The 20,444-nt window shown below is 40.8% G+C and overlaps 1 protein-coding gene across 3 annotated transcripts in view; it reads right to left on the bottom strand.

The window, feature by feature from the left end:
- The window catches only part of pxn (paxillin), a 36,456-nt gene extending 16,195 nt beyond the window's left edge, over positions 1 to 20,261 (bottom strand). For 2 of the 3 annotated variants that reach the window (XM_062958766.1, XM_062958767.1), the window contains exons 1-5: positions 20,129 to 20,261; positions 3,115 to 3,341; positions 1,958 to 2,055; positions 1,487 to 1,626; positions 1,124 to 1,325 (exon numbers count right to left, since the gene is read on the bottom strand). In XM_062958766.1, the coding sequence (XP_062814836.1) occupies positions 1,124 to 1,325; positions 1,487 to 1,626; positions 1,958 to 2,055; positions 3,115 to 3,341; positions 20,129 to 20,141 (680 nt within the window). In that variant the 5' untranslated portion in view covers positions 20,142 to 20,261. The remainder of the gene's footprint in view (positions 1 to 1,123; positions 1,326 to 1,486; positions 1,627 to 1,957; positions 2,056 to 3,114; positions 3,342 to 20,128) is intronic. The other variant, XM_062958768.1, reaches the window with a different exon arrangement.
- Positions 20,262 to 20,444: the final 183 nt, after the last annotated feature.

The raw sequence follows: 20,444 nt of genomic DNA, 5'->3' as shown, positions 1-20,444 counted from the left end.
GTCTAGGGACTTTATATCTCTCCTAGCAAGACTTTGGAAAGCTGGACTCAAGGCCATACCACATTTTGAAAAAGTTAGTGTGTTTTAAAGGGCTATCAGGGAATTGGGGGGAGGGGGGGAAACACTGTGAAATTTCCACCCACAGTCACCAGGTGGCACAAGAGGCTTTTCTGTCATTTTTATAAATGCTAATGTGGGGGTGGCATTCTGCCCATAGTGGAACTAGACAAATGTGGCTGATGTGCTAATCCAAAAACGTATGTTTTCTCAAAGGGAAATGGCTCACTAAGGGTAATATGAAGGCAAAGGCTACTACTTCCTCTTCCTCTAGCTGTTCCTCACCCTATGCTAACTTGGAGTTAAATTCTTGTTTCCGCTGCTCTCAAACTCATTCTCTACACTGATTTCTTTTTCCATGAGTCTCACATAGTTGCAAGACTTCGCTGTTTGCTTTGTAACATTGATAAAAATCCAGATTTTTCTTTCTTCTTAATCATCTAATCTGCTTATTCACTTTTACTTCTTACTCCAACATCCTCTGGTCTTCTAGTTGTCTTACTGAACTCATTCCACTCACTATTACAACCACAATACTCTTATCTCAAGAACTGATTTCCTCTTTCTTCTCAACACCTACGTAAACTTCCGTTGTTGACTCCTAAACGTTCTCTGTCGCTCCGTTTCCCCTACTCAGTCCCTTTTTTGTCAGTAAACCCTAGATTACATCATCTGTTCCTCAGCTGCATCCTTTTCCCCCCGTTACGCTTTTTCATTATAACTCTTTAGCTCCTGACACGTTTTGTGTATTTTTGGCACTATCCATGGCCTCAGCTTTCAATTTCTTCATTGGCAAGAAGCCTGCACATTGGAAAAAGCAGAAGCCAGGCAATACAGCATTTTCTGTTGTGGATCATAACTGCTTCCTCTCTTGAAAACATTATTTTTGGACCACAATACCCAGAGCACACGAGCTAGCAGGGGCAATGCCCACGCTGGATGGAAGATTCTAGAAAACACGTCTCTCTGCAAAAAAGCCCACAAAAACAAACCCAACCACTTATTCAACTTTTGTTTCCTCCTGTTGTCTGGGGTTCACACACTAAAAAAAATTGTTACTACTTACACTGGACTGGGCACAGAGCTCTCCAGTTCGTCCAAAAGGCTCTCCACACTGGGACACACTTCCTCAATGCCATGCCCTCCATTCCGCTTGGGCTTCTCTTTTGCAGGCGCTGTTGGTTGTGTGTTCAAAGAGGTAGCGTTCTCCAAGGCGCTGTAGTGAGAGCCAGCCCCACTGGGCAGCGAGGGGGTCCTAGCAGCTTCATCTTATGAGCAAAGGGAAACAGAGAAGCAATTACACATGAGAAAGTGTAGCAGATGCATGGGCAAAAGCTAACAAACCAGGTATAGAATCTCTCCTGCCTGACCTCCCAGTCCATTTCTCTAATTCTGCCAGTCCTGTACAGTCACGGCCACTGCTTCTTACCTGCTGGATAGCTGCTAGGAGGGTTGTGCTGAACAGCATTGAGTTCTAGTAGGAGTCGGTCCAGTTCTGAGAGGTTATTGCCTAATGAAGAGCTCATCAGTGTGGGAGATGGTTCTGCTGACTTCTGCTTGTTGGGAAAACTAGAAGACAAAAGCATGATGATTTGATTATGCTGTTTATAATTGATACTCTTGTTTAAAAGTAACTTGCATTATCTTTTCCCCCCTTACAGTTAGACAGTCATAGCCATTGAAGAGCATAAACCATAACAGTTCACTGACACCACAGATGCTGTTTCTTGAGATGGCAAAAATGAGGCTGATGTCTATGTCTTCCCTTTCTCACATTAAAGAGAAGTCTATTCACAAAGAATAGCATCCTCTTTCAAGTAACTTTCTTTCACATTCAGCATTTTTAAAGTCTCAATTTCTTGCCAATGTAAACTGAAGAACAATGGAAAAAGCAGGCTACCTGTAGACGTGTTCTTCTTCGCTTGCACGCGGAGGAGAAATTACACACTCCCTGGATCCAGACGCACTAGAGCTGTATACTGGAGACTGGGACTGTGGCTGCAGAAAAAGTGGTATGCATGTCTTATTGAAATGAATTTGAATATACAGATAACATGAGCAGAAACCTCCATCCAAGAACTAAGGCAATATGCCAGAGTCTCTTTGTCTGAGGGCATTAGGTGAGTAAGATCTACCTCACTCTATAGTGGTTTCAAGCAGTAGATTAACAAAGGGGCTCTAAGCAATATTTCCAGGGTGAGAAGCTTTCATTTTAGCTTCGCAAAGCAGAAGAAAATGTAAGTTTTAGTGACAGCGAAGTTTGAGTACCGTTGTGCCTAATTAGAAGACCTTCATAGATCATAGGGAGGGAGGAGAGTTAGTTTCCATGGAAGCACCCACACCTCAAACTCAACTGGTAACAAACACAATGTGAAACTCGCTGGCTGACACAGTTGGATTTTTTTAAAAAAATAATCAGCCCATGGAGACTTCTTTCCATTAAACATGGAAACGTCCAATCCCACTCAGTAGCATGTGACAACCGCTAGCCACCAGTTTTCTGTTGCCAGGCAACAGGATGTGTTAAGAACTCATGTTGTATTATTAAATTAATCAGACGTGCAGGTTCTCTGGTAGGTATATAAAATATATCTTAGTGGTGCAGCAACATATACCAGATCAAGGGCAGAAAGGCACAGCCTTCAAACCCTTTCTGCAGCCCTTAATACCATAGTGCTCCCTAGGATTTTTTTTTTTACACTTTAGTTTGTCACCAGCACTTGATGACAAACCGCTATATGGATTATAGTCAGTGGAAATTACATGCACTACAATCAATGGGATAATCAATATCATAGTTAGGAATGAAACATACTAGAGTTAACCAGGCAGTCAGTATATTAAAGAAATTTAGTTACATACATTTTAAAATTGTGTGGGTGTGGGCGTATAAATATATATATATATATATCTCATAATAATCAAATATGATGACTGTTCAACACAGGAATAGCCTGCCTGAGGGAGTGGTGGGCCCTCCTTCTTTAGAAGTTACAATTGGTTTCCTCAATTCCCATTAGCAGGAGTTGAGATAAATGAATGTGTTTTTTAAATTACCTGCTGGTGAATATTTTTGGGGATGCTGGGCTGCCACTGGTCTAAAGGATCATTTACTGTCCCATTCAAGGCCTCATTGGAAGGAGGGGGTGGCACTGGAGGAGGTATAGTGATTTCCTGGTATGTATGATTTCCAGTTGGATAGGAGTAAGATGTTTCTTCTGACAGGAAGACAGGTCGCTTGGAAATGTGGGAGGTAGTGGATTCCAGATCAGCTAGTAATGCATCTGAAGAAGACACAGAAGAGAAGAATTATTTTTCTCTACTTCCTGCCAGTTACTTCCTTCCCCTCCCACCCAGCCAAAACCCACCACCATCCATAATGAAGCATCTGAAAAGACTGTACCTAAATACAGCTGTAGTAAATGCTTATTCTCTGAATCATAGGGTAAGCACAATTTTTAAAAATCCCCTTCCTATCTATACAGAAACTAAACAGTCCAACGGGGGAAATACGTTGACTATCCAAACGGAAACTGAGAGCAAAACTTCTCAGCTGAAACTAAAAAAGACCTGGAACCAGCCAATCTCAGAGACAAAGCTACCAAAGTCTGTAGCAGACTAATTGTTACTTGTGTGTGATGATGAACTCATTCAAAATGTAGCCGCAATCACTACCTTGTGCAAAACAGAGATTTCTGAGAGGGATTTCCTTCCACTTCTTCTGGCAAAACCCTGGAGAAGCGTCTGTCAATTTCCAGACACAGCATCCATACATTAGCTTCCTAGGTGCAAAGAGTTAATATGGGCTCCAGTTCCTACTAGGTAAATGCAATTTCATCACCTAGAAACACCGCTCAACATGCTGGGTCAGATCACAAATTCCTAAAGAGGGAGAACAGGACTCTTCCACGGACCTTCAAAAGGAGAAAAAAGGGGAGTATGGACAGAAATCTGGACAAGTTTGGAACGGTCTGCTCTTGTGCAGTAAGGAAAATAGAAAAAAGGGAAATCCATTTGGGAAATCTGTAGCATGGGGAGTCTTCAAGTGTTTAGAGTGGGGGTGGGGAAATGGAAGGAAAATATTAATCTTGCTCCTTAGGTTAATGTTTAACAAGTTATGAAGCTATATGGAAGTTACTCAACGGGCACAACACAGCAGAAACCGGTCTTATCACTGCTTACTTTTTTGACAGTTCCTCTTTTTACTGCACGTACCAGTGAACACTCACACAGGGAAATTTTGCACACAGCATTTCCATTAGTTCTCCAAGTAATTCTTCAAAGTAAATCCATGAAACCACTACCTAACCAGCTGAAGGATCTCCATCGTGAAGAAACACCACCCATTTTACTACGCCCAGTGTCTCCACAACCTGCATATCTGGTTGGACTTCAAGAGAAAGGTGCCCTAGGCATTTTGTTAACTAGATTACTAATATATCTGGCTACTAAAGAGGCAAAAAGAGTGCCTCCAGGGACAATGTAGTAAAATTTCTCCCTTTGGAAGTAAGGAGGGGTGTATGTATTCCATGGATGAAGAGAAAACTAGACAGACAATATACATGTTTCCATGTAGATTCCTGTGTGTTCATCTACAAGTTAGAAAACCTTAAAGGGTCATACCAATATAGAAGAGAAGTTCCACACAACCAGGATAACACAACTCGAGACAAAAAACAGGGATGTCTAAATGTATCCTAAGTGTAAACAGGTTCCTGTTTATTTAGGACTCCCAAATGATCTATGAGCCCCCACCCCACTCTAGTATATAACTGGAGCAAAGCCTAGAAAGAGAGCTTGTTTTCAAGGAACAAAATACCCAACAAGGGTTCCCAAGGCAGATACATACCGAGAGAAGAGGGCAAAAAGTTGCTGTTCTTCCAAGCTCTGCGGCTCTTTGACTGTAGCAATGTGTACACAGTTTATGATTCAAGCTTTATCAGAGAAGGTGTGGTTTTGTATGACATAAACTTTCCCACCATGAAACATCTATCGAACCATGCACTCCCTTCTCGGTCTTTCTGAAACACACACACTTCTACCTCTCACCCCTCAGCACATTACAAAACCAGGAATTCTTCACTGTAAAGGTCAATACTGCAGGACTACACAGGAATTGAACTGTCTGTCCTATGTTAAGACTGGTTAATAATAGGCACACCACCTTTCCACTCTACTCTTCTCCTTCCTTATTAAGGAATAAAACTTTATGGAAGGATAGGAATCATGCAACCCTTCAGAAGCTGCTGGAGCACCATTCTTCACCACTGGTTATGCAGGCTAGGGGTGATGGGACTTGCAGTCCCATAACATCTGGAAGACTGTATGGTTCACAGTCTTGCCTTAAAGCATCTTCATATATAATTTTTGTTTTTGAACAGGAATGTGCTTACTTCCCTTGAGTACACTGGCAGTTTGTAGCTGCAACCACTTCTAAATATGCCCTTATAGCAGTGGTTCTCAACCTGGGGTCCCCAGATGTTTTTGGCCTTCAACTCCCCGAAATCCTAACAGCTGGTAAACTGCCTGGGATTTCTGGGAGTTGTAGGCCAAAAACATATGTGGACCCTGGTTGAGAACCACTGCCTTATAGAGTTTACCCTCTTCTCCCCTTAGGTGTTTGAAAGGTACAGCGGTTCTGGAATGGATCATATATCTTGGTCAGAGTGCCCTCTTAAAAGGCAGTATCTCCCACACACATAATGCACAGCATTCACACACTGCTGAAGTGCTGTTTAGGACATGTCACACTAGACATATTCCAAACACCTGCTTCTCTACATGTTCATTAAGTTTATATATAAAATGTGCTTCTTTCATCTGCTCACAAGTCCTTGGGTGGGAAACTGCCAGGCAATTTGTACGTACGTGTGTGTGCACATATACACAGAGAACAAACACAAAATAATGTCTTTGCCCAGAAACAAAGCCAGGGCCACATGGTGCTGATCTGCAAACCCAGACAGCCGAAAAGTCTGGTGAGCATGCCAAAAGACAGATTCCTGACTCAAATGGTCTGTTTATTACTGAGTGGAAATGTTACCAGGCACACACTAACTACTTGCTCACTACCCCAGGCAGGTACTGGCGAGAATGAAACTGCATCTAATTATTTGTCAAGCCTCTGGAATTTTCTTCCTTTCACATGGGCACTTTGGGACACTGGCAATGAAAGCACTCCAATATGGAGTGCCAGATACGGGAGCCAGCCTCTGAGAAACCTGCACATAAAAGAGTTAAACTGCAGACTTCGCAAGTTTATTCATTAACTTCCTTCATCCTGCTTCTTCCTGAGTTTAGCAACCAGCTTCACAACTGAGGAAGAGGAGGAGTACTGGCTACATGGTAATAGCCAGTTTATTCAGAAGTGTTGATGACAAGTTATACTTCATGATAAGGACAGATGATACTTGGAGGTCTCAAAGATGACATCTAATAAGATATGTGTACATTACTTGTGCACAACATCCAGGCAGCTACAGAACTCTCACCCCTGCTTTAGAATGACACACCTGGTCGACCATTCAATAGGACAGTTGTGAAAAAAATATTGACCGTAACAGAAATCTGCATGCAGGGAACTGGGTCTGTGTTACAAAGAACTTGGAAACAATCTTCAATTGAAGTAATAGTTGCCTGTTCAAGTATTGGCTGAGTAATCACACCACACAAGCCTGAGTTATACATTACACATTCCTCTATCTTTCCTGTTGTACACACCCTGTATCAGGCAGGGGAAGAGTTCGCTCATTCCAAAAGCTTTGTTGCAAGGCCCTGCAGCAATCTGTACATGTTGGAGCTGGCTCACGAAGAATGCAGCCACCTTAGACAGAATGAGGGAGGAAAATGCCTTTTCCCTAGATTTCCCAGATCTCCCTGATAAAAGCAATCAAGCCAGAGAGAAAAAATGTCAGTGCTAGCTAGTGAAGACTATCCTCACTAACACCATCACATCCAATTTAAAACTCAGCACTCCCTAATAAATTCCCATCAACAATGACAGAACAGTGATTAGAGTGACCACAGTGTGACTGCAATGGGCATATGAGTGAATGTCCTGTCCTCTAACTCTGCAGACATTCAAATAGTTTGCTCTCCTGTTACCTTACCAATCCGCTTCTGTGGCCTTAGTTTTACATGTATGAAGGTAAAACTTAAAGTATCAAACTTGAGTCTGCCGTGGTTCTGCCTGGTATTTTATATTACCATCCTTTCCTTTCAAGCAGAAGCCTCCCATGAATCCTTGGAATGTCCTTGCTGGAAGGACAACATGACTGTATCAAGGGTGTAGAATGGAGCCATAACAATGTGAACAGCCTGAGCTAGCAAGAACAAGAAACCGTTTTCCTCCTGCCCACTTAATTGACTCATAACATAAAGACATTTGTCCACCCTGACAAAAGCTCCTACAATTCCTGCCATCCCATCATCAAAAGTTAATAATATTCCTCCCCCATTCCTTCCCACATGTTGCAGACATAGAAAAACACGAATGATTTCACATTGTGTCCATGTCTGTCAACGTAATCCTTAATATACTTTTGATTGATGTTCCAGAAAGATGCTCACCTATTATCAAAGAATGATACACACAGAAGGAAAGAATGGGCGAAGCCCACCTAGGAGACCACCAGAAACTACATTTGGAGGCCAAATTCTCCACATGTATAACTTACTACTATGATTTGAGAACAGACTGCGATGTCCATTGGGGTTTGATTGCTTTATTATTATTTTACTTACAAATAGTTATCTATTGCTGACATCAAAAAAAAAAATCCAATGCTGTATATATTAGCAAAACAACAAAATACATACATGTTAGTGTACACGATATTCTTCATGGAATAGATTTTAGTTTGAACTAAACAGGGAATGCTTTTATAAATATGTATGTTCTTAGCATGTGTCTAAAACCCAGAATAGTTTGAGCATATCAAATTCCTAAAAGAAGAACATTCCACATAGCAGGTGCCACCACTCTAAATGTCCTGCTCCAAATAGCTACAGAGTGGAGCTAACACATGTCACAGGAGAGGTTCCCCTGATGACCTCAAAGGCCAAATGGCACTGTATGAGAGAAAAAATTAAATGGAATAATTAGATAAAGTCATGAAGAATATCTGGCTAGGAAGTAAAAGGGTTGGAAACGAATCCCTAAAAGGAAGATGTGAAAGAGCTTGGTATGTTTCACCTAGAGGAAAGAAGATCAAAAGGAGATATAATTAATTGTCTTCAAGTATTTGGAGTCCTGTCATGCAGAAAGCAGAACAGACATGCTATTCATTGCTCTAGAGGGCAGGACCCAAATCACTGCATGGAAAGTGCAGGGAAGCACATTTTGGCTGAACGTGAGTCTAATCTTACTAATGGTAAGAGCTGTTTGACAGTCTGACTGAAGGCCTCACTGAGTAGTGAATTTTCCTTACTCAAAGGATTTAAGCACATGATGAACAACTAGTTGTAAATGATGCTAGAGCTATGTTCTGTGTGATCTCCGTGTCCTCTTCCATGTTCTAAATCTTGATTCTGTAAGTCAAAGGTAGGAATCATGTGGCCTCACAAATGTTGTTGAACCAAAACTTTGGGTTCCTTGTAAGGATGCCAAAATAAATGCACATTTTCCAGAGGACAATTCTGGAAAGTTTAGTTCAAAGAAGTAACTTTTCCAAACTCTGCATTTTTCTCCATTATGTTCATATAATTTAACACGCCACTGCAGAAGTGCAAATCTTTTCAACAAAAGGGGTGTTTTATCATGGCAACTGACACATGGATTACTTTTTAAATCACCTCATGATTTTAAAAGCACAGACCTTCAGACAGGAATAGATGCTTGCATTACAGAAAAGGCTGTGTCCACGAAATACTCCCCACCCCATTAACCCAAAGAGAATTGGCCCTTTCCAGCTATGACGACAGGCTCTCATTTAAGGAGGACACAATCCCAAGCAGTAACCCAATCCTTGGCAGGACAGTTTTACAGAGTGAGCAACTGCCAAGGAATGGGAAGCGTAGGTATATTTATCTCTTTAAGCACACATTCAGAAAGGACACTGCCTGCTTCTGCTGAAATAATCATCCCAATGAAAATATTGATTCTTATACCTGAAAGGAATTAGATTTGCTGATGCAAGGTTACTCAAATCAGAATGCAAATTCTGTTTGAAGTCTTTGGACTATATTTGCGCTATAAAAAGGCCAACTCTGGACAGAACTGTCATCGGAAGCTCTCTGGTACATTTCTAAACACAAGGAACTGCATTGTGGGATACCGTTAAGAGGACTGGTTGTATCAATGCAGCTGCAGTAAATATGGCTCTTTGCCCAAACTGGCGCTGGTTCAGCCAAATTTACTGAAGAAATGTCCTCCAACCCTTGCAAAATGAGTCAAGAAATACAGAAAAGGTAAACCAATGGCTGCAATCCACCCCTCCTGCCATATTATGCATGAGATATACACTGTGTTCAATGTACATACATGGCTATTGCCATGAACATATGGGACCCGAAACAAAGTGTTCATGTTTATACCCATTTCTGAGCCCCTAGTGAACATTCTGACAGCTAGTAGCCATTAATATCATTCCCAGTATTAGGCATTACAGTTTATGTATGGAGTACAGACACAGAACTATGTCTGTCATTGTCTTCTCAAAGTAAATATAATACATGAATCAGCCCATAGCCTTTTTGACAAGACTGATCACTTAATCACATCGAACATTATACTAACAGCCATACGAAGAATAAAAAATATGGCTATATTAGTAGGCTTCACACTAATAAACCATGACAGACAAAAAAGGCATCAAGAGGGACAACATACTAGTGTCAATCAAGAAAGGGAAGAAATGTTAGAAAAAGCAAGCCTAAAGGGATTTGTTTTTAAAACTGCTTACATACAGAAAGGAATGAAGCGAGGTCAACTGATAGCGAAACTGCACTCCAAGGACACAAACTAGTAAAATTCTGAAGGAGAAATGCATATACTGCCAAACAAATGGAAATTTCAACAAGAATATATGGGAATCCATATGCCAGAAAGATATGGAGAAATATAGTGCAATCCCATACCTTACTTAGAAGGAAAGCTCATGAAGGTTTACTGCCAGGTAAGTGTGTTTAAATTAAATCACAAGCCATTTATAAAGCTGAACTAAAGCCTGTTTACAAGATGACTTGGTGCAAAACAATGACATTTTAATTCATTAAAACCAACATATTGTTTTCTCTTATATAAGTAAATTTTGTACAAAAATATTTAAACAAGTGAATGCTTACTTTGAGAAGTCCAGCTAACTGCAGACATACTTGCAGATAAGATAATTTATTAATCATAGACAGCATTAGCCAATGAAACAAATTTCAAGAGACATACAGGAAGCTTTAACTATATGTTAAGATGTAGATCTGAATGGAATCATCTGCTAATAGCTGGTATGGTTTAAGAGAGACGAATGTGGTTTTTGAAAGTGCTAAGACCCTGCGATTCTGTAACCCATTTAAAATGATCCTACTGAAGAGCTATGAATTGAAGCCACTTAAATCAGAGCCAGCAATTGTCAGCAGAAAGTAGCCTGGATGAACCAAGATAATGAAAGTCCCAACAACAAGCAGGATATGGAGGAAATAAGATAGGTTCTTATGACCTCAGTTCCAAATCTCACTAAATTCCAAGCATTACCCCTGTGACCCTGCATGTGCTGCATGCCATACAGCAAAGGACAAAAATCAAATATGAATGTCAAGACTTGTTAGGAATACAAGTTAGTTCTCTTTTTTGCTTCATATACTGCATGTTAGTATACATTTGACCAAGCATGAGCCATTATTATTCAAGTCTGTTTGTACTTTAAATAATGGATTATGTGGCTGATTTGTTTCAAACAAGTTATTGTTAAGATTAGCCTCCAATTGTTAAATTCAGACAATGGTGTTTTTTAAAAAAATAAAAAAGCAAAACCTTTCAATGTTCTCTTAATGGGTTAGAAGGAGTATATGATTCCAAAATGTGCTACGGCTCATTACAATCATGACATACAAATCTTTATTGTGACATCTACAATAAGGCAGTATATTTTCCCTTGAACATGAAACTTCTTCCACATGAACAATTTTCTCCACAACCATAAATACTTCTCTTCATCAATATGTTATATTTTATCCCAGTCTTAATTCAGAGAGCTCAGTGTAGAGAGATCTCCAACCATCTGACAAATACACCAGAGTCTACAACTGGCTCAAGATCAAGCCTGAACGGGGATGTAAGCTCAAATCTCCCCAGCCCTAAGCAACACTTGAAATGCACTCTCTCCCTTTAACAAATCTGTGTCTTTAGTATGAAATAAGTTTCCTTTTTTCATTACTTATTAATTCTTTTTCATATCTAATCCCTGATAAACACATCAAGTTTCACAACTTGGGAGAGCAACTGAAAACTCAACCAGATCCAAACTAAAGGGGGAGGGGGATTACTCTTTCTGCCAAGCAAGCACTAGACTATGCTGCATTCCATTTGATTAAAACAATTACCAGAAAGGCAGCCAAGAATTACATAAAACTTCCTCTCTGCACCACCCGAGCTCCTTTCCTCCACCTCCACCCACATACTTCATGCAGATTTCCAGTGCTATTTGTACTAAGCACAAGTAATGCATGCCACTCCATGGAAGCTATGATGAAGGAAGCAATATAAATATCTTTAAGTGTAGCTTTCGAGGGAGATGCAAAGGTATGGGTGTTTAAAATGCATTACTGCCCCAAGCATCCTGTACTACAATGTAACTGAAGATGGCATTTCTCTAAAGACCTCTTCCAAAACATCCATGAGTTCTGTACCTCCCATATGGTGTCACTTGTACTCCATTGCAAGTGACATGGATTGTAAGCCAACATGAGTATGACAGCAAGACTCACTCTGTGAGACAAAGCTTTCCAGGCTACCTTAGCTCTTTTCCAGCTTTTTATAATGTAGACTTGAACACGTGTAGAGGGGGACTTGCTAGTCTTGTTGTTTTTGCAGTAATTGCCATTGCTCCCTTCGTGTAGTGAACAATGGTCGGAAGATGAGAGATCAATCTATGCTTGGAGACTCTCAATACTGTTGGAAGGCTGATTTCTGAGGTTTCACGGAGAACCTTCACACACAGGAGCTCCTCCTTCAGACTCCCACTTTTCACAAAATGAAAATTGTTATCCTCTCCGCCTCATTTGTTTACTTTTGCTACTTTATAGAATGCCTATAGGGGCCTCTTCCCTGTCTGACATCTAAGTAAGTAATGGAATCTAGGAATTTTGGGGATGTTACCACAGGACTAAAGAAAGACCTCTTGGTCTTATATATGCCTCTGCGAGAGGTTGATAAGAGATGGGATGATGTCAGGGATATGATATTTCATTCCCTCCCTCCCTTCTGCACAGCTCCTTTTGAACTGCCAGAACTGCTCACAGGTTTTTGGAACTCCTCCAGTTGTATCGACTGATAGAGCCAGTTATCCCAAGCAGCAAGGAACAGCATGTAGAACCCACTGGGGCCAAATCTACGCATCAACAAACATCAGCTAAGCTCACAGTTAATCCAGACAACAGTATGGGCAATGCAATTTCCTTGCAAGCCACTTTGATGGCCCTGACTCCACCCCTTCCTTTTATAAGCTCATTGAAGTATTTCTCGTAAAAAAATCACTTCACAACCAGAGCCACGACTGGCTGCACAAAGTCCTTTCTTTTATTTGTGATGTAACTGTTATTTTAATCTGTCTTAATGTTGTAATTCTGTTTGTTTCATTTGATGTCATTAGTTAGCTGCCTTGAGTGCCATTATTTGGTAGGCAAGATATAAATCCAACAAATAAAATAATACCAGGAACAATATTTTAAGAGATGCTTCTTAAAGGGCCACCAGAGATTTGAGTTTGGGCTTTCTGTCGAAGGAGTATCCATTTGACACTCCCACTGGTGCTATTTGTTTATTCCAGATCAACTGCAGTTCCCTCAACCCCTTGAGGATTGGGAACAGCACACGATTTGTCTATTAAAATCCTTCCTTTAAAAAAAAACCCTTACATTCTACAGCAGGAACAGCTGACTCAGAGACTTGTTTACACACTCCATTATTATGCTGCAATAGCCACCCGCAAAGCCATTTTATTCAGATTTGTTTACATGTTCAAAGGACACAGTAGTATATGAGCAGAAAGTCTATCAGCTTTTATAAAAACAGGGACTGCTAATTTGCTCCTCCTTCGGCCTGGAATCCTAGGTAAACAAGAATATGAGTTAGCATCTCCAGCGGGTGGAATTCATACTCCCCGAGGGAAAGGCAGTGACCTGAAAAAGACACAACAGCACAAGCAAAGGCTGGTGGTTGAGGGATTCAGTAGTCATGACGGGACAACTGTATTTATACCAGTCTCTGCCCTGCTTACATTTAAAGCAGATGTCTATTTTTATATTTTTAACACAGGGGTGGGCAGTTAAAAAAAGCTCATGAAAAACCTCTTCTTAGTGTCATATCTTGAAGTACTTTTCTCCCAGCCCTTTTTTCCATAATGAGCCAGCCTATGGGGAAAAAGTGCATAATGGTACAAAATGAGGAGGATTTAATTCCCCTCAAATACTGTACAACCACTTTTTAAGGGAAGGGGGAGACCCACACACTATGTTATATGCAAGTGGGTAGACATCTATAAATGCACATCTGCTCCCTTCCCCCACATCAGGGTCAGTCCTGAAATTCTTTGGAATCCACCATTCATATAAACTGTGGCTATTATCTCAGGACAATAGTGGAGAGACAACTACTCTGAATCCTCTCTATGTAAACACATCTGTATTTCACCCCCTGGTTATGCTCCCAGCTTTCAAGTCTGGAGAAATTCATGTCCAGAGGGATTTAGGGTATTATTGGCTCCAATTGGCAGCAAACTGAATCATCCAGTTATCAAAAGGGTGAGCTGCATAGTCTTCATATTTCCTTGATGGCTGTACTGCCATCGGGCACCCTGCCTACCTCCTCCAATGCAATGGCTAAAAAGACTTAACCATAATGTTTGCCTTCAGGTCTTCCAAGCAGGGTGAGTAAAAATCTGGTTCTCTAAAAATGTTTTTACTTTAAATTGAGGGGGTTTTTTTAATAACCAGTATTTATTTCAAAAATGAAGTTTTAAACTTTTCACTTGATTCTAATTTTAAAATGACTAAAAATGATCTCATTATAAGGATGCTATACCTACAAGTCTAATAAAAATTAAATAATGGTTTTATTACACTTTCACACCTTGAATTACCTCCAATCAAACTTTAGCATTCAATTATATTTATCATCTCATAAAATCCTCTCAATCATCCAGAATTGAACAGTTATTTTAAGCTTTTGCTTCAGTTTCTAGTCCTGTACTTTCTGTTGCTCAGTAGACTAAGGTTACATGATATACAAAGGCACAGGCTGAGTGAAAGTATGTTCATATGATTGGAGCTAGGACAAAAAAGGCAGAGGAAATTGTAAAGCAGAGATACAATACAGGAAAAGAGAACAAAACCTCCACATTTCACTACAGAAGACTAACCATACCCTTAGGTGATGTAAACTGTTCTTACACTAAGAAACAGAATGCTAGATGAGAAAAAGTATGCAAAGGAATGTCTTTAAAATATCAGTTCCTTTTGCATTTAATTTATGGTACCAGGGAGCAGACACAGCTATTCCTTGACCTCCCTTAGTGAGAAACAAAAGAGTTAAAGCATCTGCAGAGTCCAGACTTTCCATGGGAATGCAACAGCAAAGGAGAGAAAGGCCTTTGCATCACACAGTGCTTGAGGCACAGGATTCTGTCCAAGTCCTGCAAGACAATGGCACCTCTGTTTTATAAGGGAACTGAAACACTTAAGGAGGCAAGGGGAGGGGAAGTACTGCCCACTGTGGTGGTTATAGCCCCAATTACAATCTTCACACATATCCAAGTGAGGGTAACAGCCTCAGGGACCTCCGCAAGCAAACAAGACCAACACTCCCAACTACAGTCATTTCCTGGTGGTAAGTCACAGGAAGGCTTTGACAACCCTCTTATAAGTCCAGGACTGGAACAATACTCAAATACTGCAATAATCTTCTATGAAGCCTACAGACAAAGTTCTCTCTCATATATATAAAGACAAATGGAATACCAGACACACAACAAGCTAATGTGTGATCAACAGGTACATTAAACAATTTACAGACCAATTTCCAAAGACTGAATATGTGTCCTCACATCGATTCACATTGTTGTATAGTCCTTGCACATGAATACATATTTTGAATACATAAAATCAAAGGGTAATTTTAAAGCTCAGGGTCTTTGCTGGAAGACTGCAGGATCTGAAGACAAAAAATAGAACCACTGGATTACAATTTACTCATACTAAATATTGTTATTAGTAAGCAATATACTAATAAACATCGACCATCTATACAGTAACACTTCAAACTCAAACAGATGTGAAAAGAAAACTGAGAGGCTTATTTCGAGTCATTTGGCAAGAACAATTTGGGATGGACCTGATTCTCCCCTCATGAAAAAAATACTGGTAGATTAGACACAAACAACCCATGGATTTTAGATAATGTTTAATCACAGACATTCATAGTGTTTATGAATAAATACCTAATATCAGGAAAAGAGAATGTTATAACTGTTTTGATTCTGAAAGAAAGAAATTTAACTCACCGCAACAATGAAATCTTCTAACAGAACCAGGAAAGAACTGGAAATCAATTCAAATACTGCCAAATTAACAATGCACATGACAAAGCTGAACAAAATAAAGGAAAGATGAGATTAAGCATCCCTCCATGAAGAAACGCCACTGGTGGAGTAGAACACCATCTGACCAGATGGCAGAGTCACAAATACCTCAGTGAATTTATGGAATGCAACAGCTGTAGCTTGTAGATTTCAATACCCATGGTCTTCAAGCATACCAGAAAGTTACCCTGCTTATTTCGCAAACATTAAATGTGTATGCTTAGGGAGAGACCCCTCAGTCAAATCAGAAATCTGTTCATTAAAGATCAATTCAAACATGTGAAGGTATTGAAATTATTTCAACGCTTATCAAGATCTCCAGCCATTTTCTCTCCCATGTGGGAAACCATGAATGAATCCCAGGAGCTGTAGGCTATATTTCAAAAGAAGGAATGGGAAAAACCACCTCTGACTATTCTTTGCCCATAAAATTCATAGGGGTTACCATAAATCGACAATTGACTTGATGGCACAGAAAAAAAAGACACATGAAGGGTACAAAATTATCAGAAAGACAGAACACAGATAGCCAACTAGCTGATGAACATGATAATGCTTTGAGGGAATTATCAGAGGCCCATTTTAGACTTCCTGTTCTGTAGGTGGTGCTGCCGACTTTAAATTAGCACAGCAATTTAATACTGTGAGTCTAGTAATAAAACCGAGATTTTCCTGGAGCACATCTGAACAGAACACTTGGTTGCTATTAAAGGAATAACGGGGATGCCACATATGGATCTCTGGTACAGGTTATTTCAGTGATAATGTTGCAAGGATCAGGTACTTTCAATCACATGTCCTTCCCACACTTCTACAAATGTAAAGAGCTACTAAAAATCCTTATGTACCAAAAAAAAAACTACAGGAAGAGCTTTGAACACTAAGAGGTTGTATTTTATTAACAGCAGTGATATAATCAAATGCATGGTTTCACTTCCAAGACTATTGAAAAATGATTAGCCAAAACTAAAAATAGAAGTTAAGATCATTGCCAAGAGAAGAAAGGGTATATATGCCTAGAAACATTATAGTACAAATGGATCTACAGGGTTGAAGCAACAACAACAAAGTTCCAACCAGCATATCAATGAATAATACAGGACAGGACTCAATGACCTGACTCAATATATGACACTTTCCTTTGTACCTACAGGTACAGGAGAATCTCTATTGAGGGTTTTCTTACATGAGAGGGAACCTCCAGTAATCGAGATCAAGTGGGAGCAAATAAATTACATATTTTTAATTATTAAACATATAGTTGCTTTGCATTGCCTAGAAGTCTTCAGAGAATGGTTGAAATATAACATATTAAATAAATATGCAAATGTTACAAGGGAACAGAGGCTGCCAGAAACTCCGCATTTAGCATTTTTGGTAACTTCCACTGGCTGCTGCAATACAATTAGAATTATGGAAAATATCTGAAAATGGCTGCATTTGCAAGACACTGATGGCAAAAGGAAGGTGAAAAAGGTGAAAGTATATCATGACACTCAACTTGCTATTTGGATTGTGAACCATTTTTGCAACTACCCCAACCAAGGCTAAGTTTTGCAGATGGGGGGATGCCCATACTAAGTACACTCTTATGTTTACTTGCAAGTAGGTCCCATTAAGTTCTGTGGAACATACTATTTGGTATCGTGTGCAGGCTTGGGGTGTGAGGTACACCTGGCAAAGGGCAATAATCACAAAAGGAGTCCAATGTGGAAGGAAGAGTAAACTGAGACCACAATACATATACACTGGCAAATATCCAGGCAATTTGTGAGTCTAGACTGGGGAAGTGGCAAAGTGAAAAAGCTTTCAGAGCCTGAGGGCTAGATTAAGTTTTACATACAGCTTCATTGCATCTATTGAAATGAATGGTACTTGCAGAAAAGGTGATGAACCAAGTGCTATTCACTGCAATGACTCTACTACAATTGGGACCAAATTGGGTTTAGCCTGAAGGAAAGGAAGAGATAGAAAACTTTTGCCTTCTTTATTACAGGTTTTTGCACAGAAAGAAGCATATCCCTAAAGCCGTATTACAAGATAGATAAAAAAATAAGGGGAGATCAACCTGTTTGTTCTTGTAAGATTCAGAAAATGTACAAAATAAATGACTTTTCCATTTTAAAAGACTCTTTGCTAACAAGGAATTATACCCAAAGGTTTGCAAAACACCATCTACATAACTTGAACTGAACCAAGTTGTCATCCCCAATTTTAATCATGTTTACACAGAATCCAATCCCACTGAGTTCAACAGCAGTTATTCAATAATAAAGCCAACAGAGGCTAGTTCAACTCATTTTTTACCAAAAGATTCTTCCAACTCAGAACACAGCAGCCTGAAAGCACCAAGACAAACACCTTTATTAGGGCTAAATAAAGATATTACACAGAGCGGTATGCAAACTGTCAACTTCCTCCAAGCAATTCTGCAGGCTGGTTTTTAAGCAAAACCAGAACGCTGAACTCCTGGGGGGATTCAAAAGTTTGCTCACTACTTTGCATCACATTTTGGTTGGCAGAATGAGAACTGTAGTCTGTTATTTTTAGGTTATCGTTACTGCCTAGCAGATCAACCTGACATTTTTGTACATCGAGAAAAAGATTTTGTTTTACTCGATCAGTCGATTTCCCTTCCTTCCCCAAACCATATTGAGGAGGACATGTGTCAGAATACTTTTCTCCCAATGTGGGTATTTAAAAAGAAGAGACCTGAGGAGAAAAGCTGCGGTTATGAGCAAAAGGGAAGGATTGGGGATGGAGGCGAGGAAAATCAAAATACAAGTTGAGTATCCCCTTCTTCCAAAATCCCCAAAGTGCTCTAAAATCCCAAAATGTTGCCGATAGTGACCGCTTTGCTTTCTGACGGTTCAAGGTACGTAAACTTTTGTTTCGTGCGCAAGCATATTTTTTAAATGGTGTGTAAATTGACCTTCCAGCTGTGTTTTGGAAGATCTATGAAACAGCAACAAATGTAGAGTGTGGAGTTTGGACGTGGGTTCCCATCTCTGGCATACTTTGTTTTGTGCCTCACAATATGAAAAACATACCCCCCGGCTGTGTTTCTAAGGTGTCTATGAAACAGAAAGGAATGTGGAGCTCGGACTTGGATCCCATCTGCTATGTCTATGCAAACACTTCCCAAATCAGAAGAGAAAACAGGCAAAATCCCAAAAGACGTTTGGTCCCAAGCATTTGGGAGAAGGGACCCTCAACCTGGATGAGCACAAGGCCAAGGCAAAGGAAGGGGGTGTGAGTTTAGATGAGGGGAAGACTTCCTAACACAAGACAAGAGGGCGGAAAGGAAGGCTGGGGAAACTGAGGCAAAAGGGAAAGAAAGGAACCGAAAACTTGGGACAGGGATTCTGGGGAGGATTGTAATGCAAGGCACCAACCAGATTGCTCTTCCCCCCCCCCTCTCCAAAAAACAAAACAAACAACACCAGTAAAGGGAGAAGGAAATAAAAATGGAAAAGGAGGGAGGGGGCTGAGGAAAGGCATAGAGCTGAGACAAAATGAGAGGGGCATTATTGTGATAGTTCAGAGAGGAAAGATGGGAATTGTGATAGTTCTGAGAGGAAAGATGGGAATTGTGATAGTTCTGAGAGGAAAGATGGGAATTGTGATAGTTCAGAGAAGAAAGATGGGAATTGTGATAGTTCAGAGAAGAAAGATGGGAATTGTGATAGTTCAGAGAAGAAAGATGGGAATTGTGATAGTTCAGAGAAGAAAGATGGGAATTGTGATAGTTCAGAGAAGAAAGATGGGAACTGTGATAGTTCTGAGAGGAAAGATGGGAACTGATAGGTTAGAGGGGAAATATGGGATATGTCAGGGAAATTGTGATAGTTCTGGGGGGGGGGGGGAGATGGGAATTTTGTGGTAGTTCTCTGGGGAAAGTTGAGAATTGTCAGGGAAACCGATAGTTCTAAGGGGAAAGATGGGAATTGTGATAGTTCTGAGGGGGAATATGGGATATGTCTGGGAAATTATGATAGTTCAGAGGAGAAATATGGCAATTCTAAGGGAACTCGTCATAGTTCTGAGGGGAAATATGGGAATTGTGATAGTTCAGAGGGGAAATCTAGGCATCCTGGGAGTTGAGTGGGGAATCCTGGGAGTCCTGAAGAGAAATATGGGGATTGTGCGAGTTTGGTTGAGAATGGTGGGAGTTCTGAGGCGAAAGGCGGGCATTGTGGGAGTTCCGCGGAGAGTTTGGTGGGGAAGGGCGTGGGCTCCCGCCCCGCAAGCAGCTGCGTTGGCCTCGCGGGTTCTTTGCTCACCCAGGTCGTCCATGTTTCCGCCGCCGCTCCCCGATCCGGCCGCCGCTTGACTGGAGGCGCCGCAACTTTGGCCTCGACTTGGCCGCCCCGCGCCTGCGCACGACGCCCCCTTCCCCCCTCCCTCCCCCTGGCCCAGCCGGGACCGCCCCTCGGGGCGCGAGCATCGACGCACGCGCAGAAGGCACCTTCGAAAACCAAGACGGCTCGACAGCGCCACCCACTCCCCTAGTGGCGGCGCCTGGGAGTCGCAAGGAAAGAGCAACCTGAAAGAATTGGGGGGGGGGGGGGCAGAGAAGCTGTATGGCCATCTGTTGAG

Source organism: Anolis carolinensis, chromosome X (genome assembly GCF_035594765.1).
Source record: "Anolis carolinensis isolate JA03-04 chromosome X, rAnoCar3.1.pri, whole genome shotgun sequence".
Taxonomy (NCBI): domain Eukaryota; kingdom Metazoa; phylum Chordata; class Lepidosauria; order Squamata; family Dactyloidae; genus Anolis; species Anolis carolinensis.
Note: the sequence above shows the minus strand (reverse complement) of the source record. Positions and strands in the feature narration are given on the sequence as shown.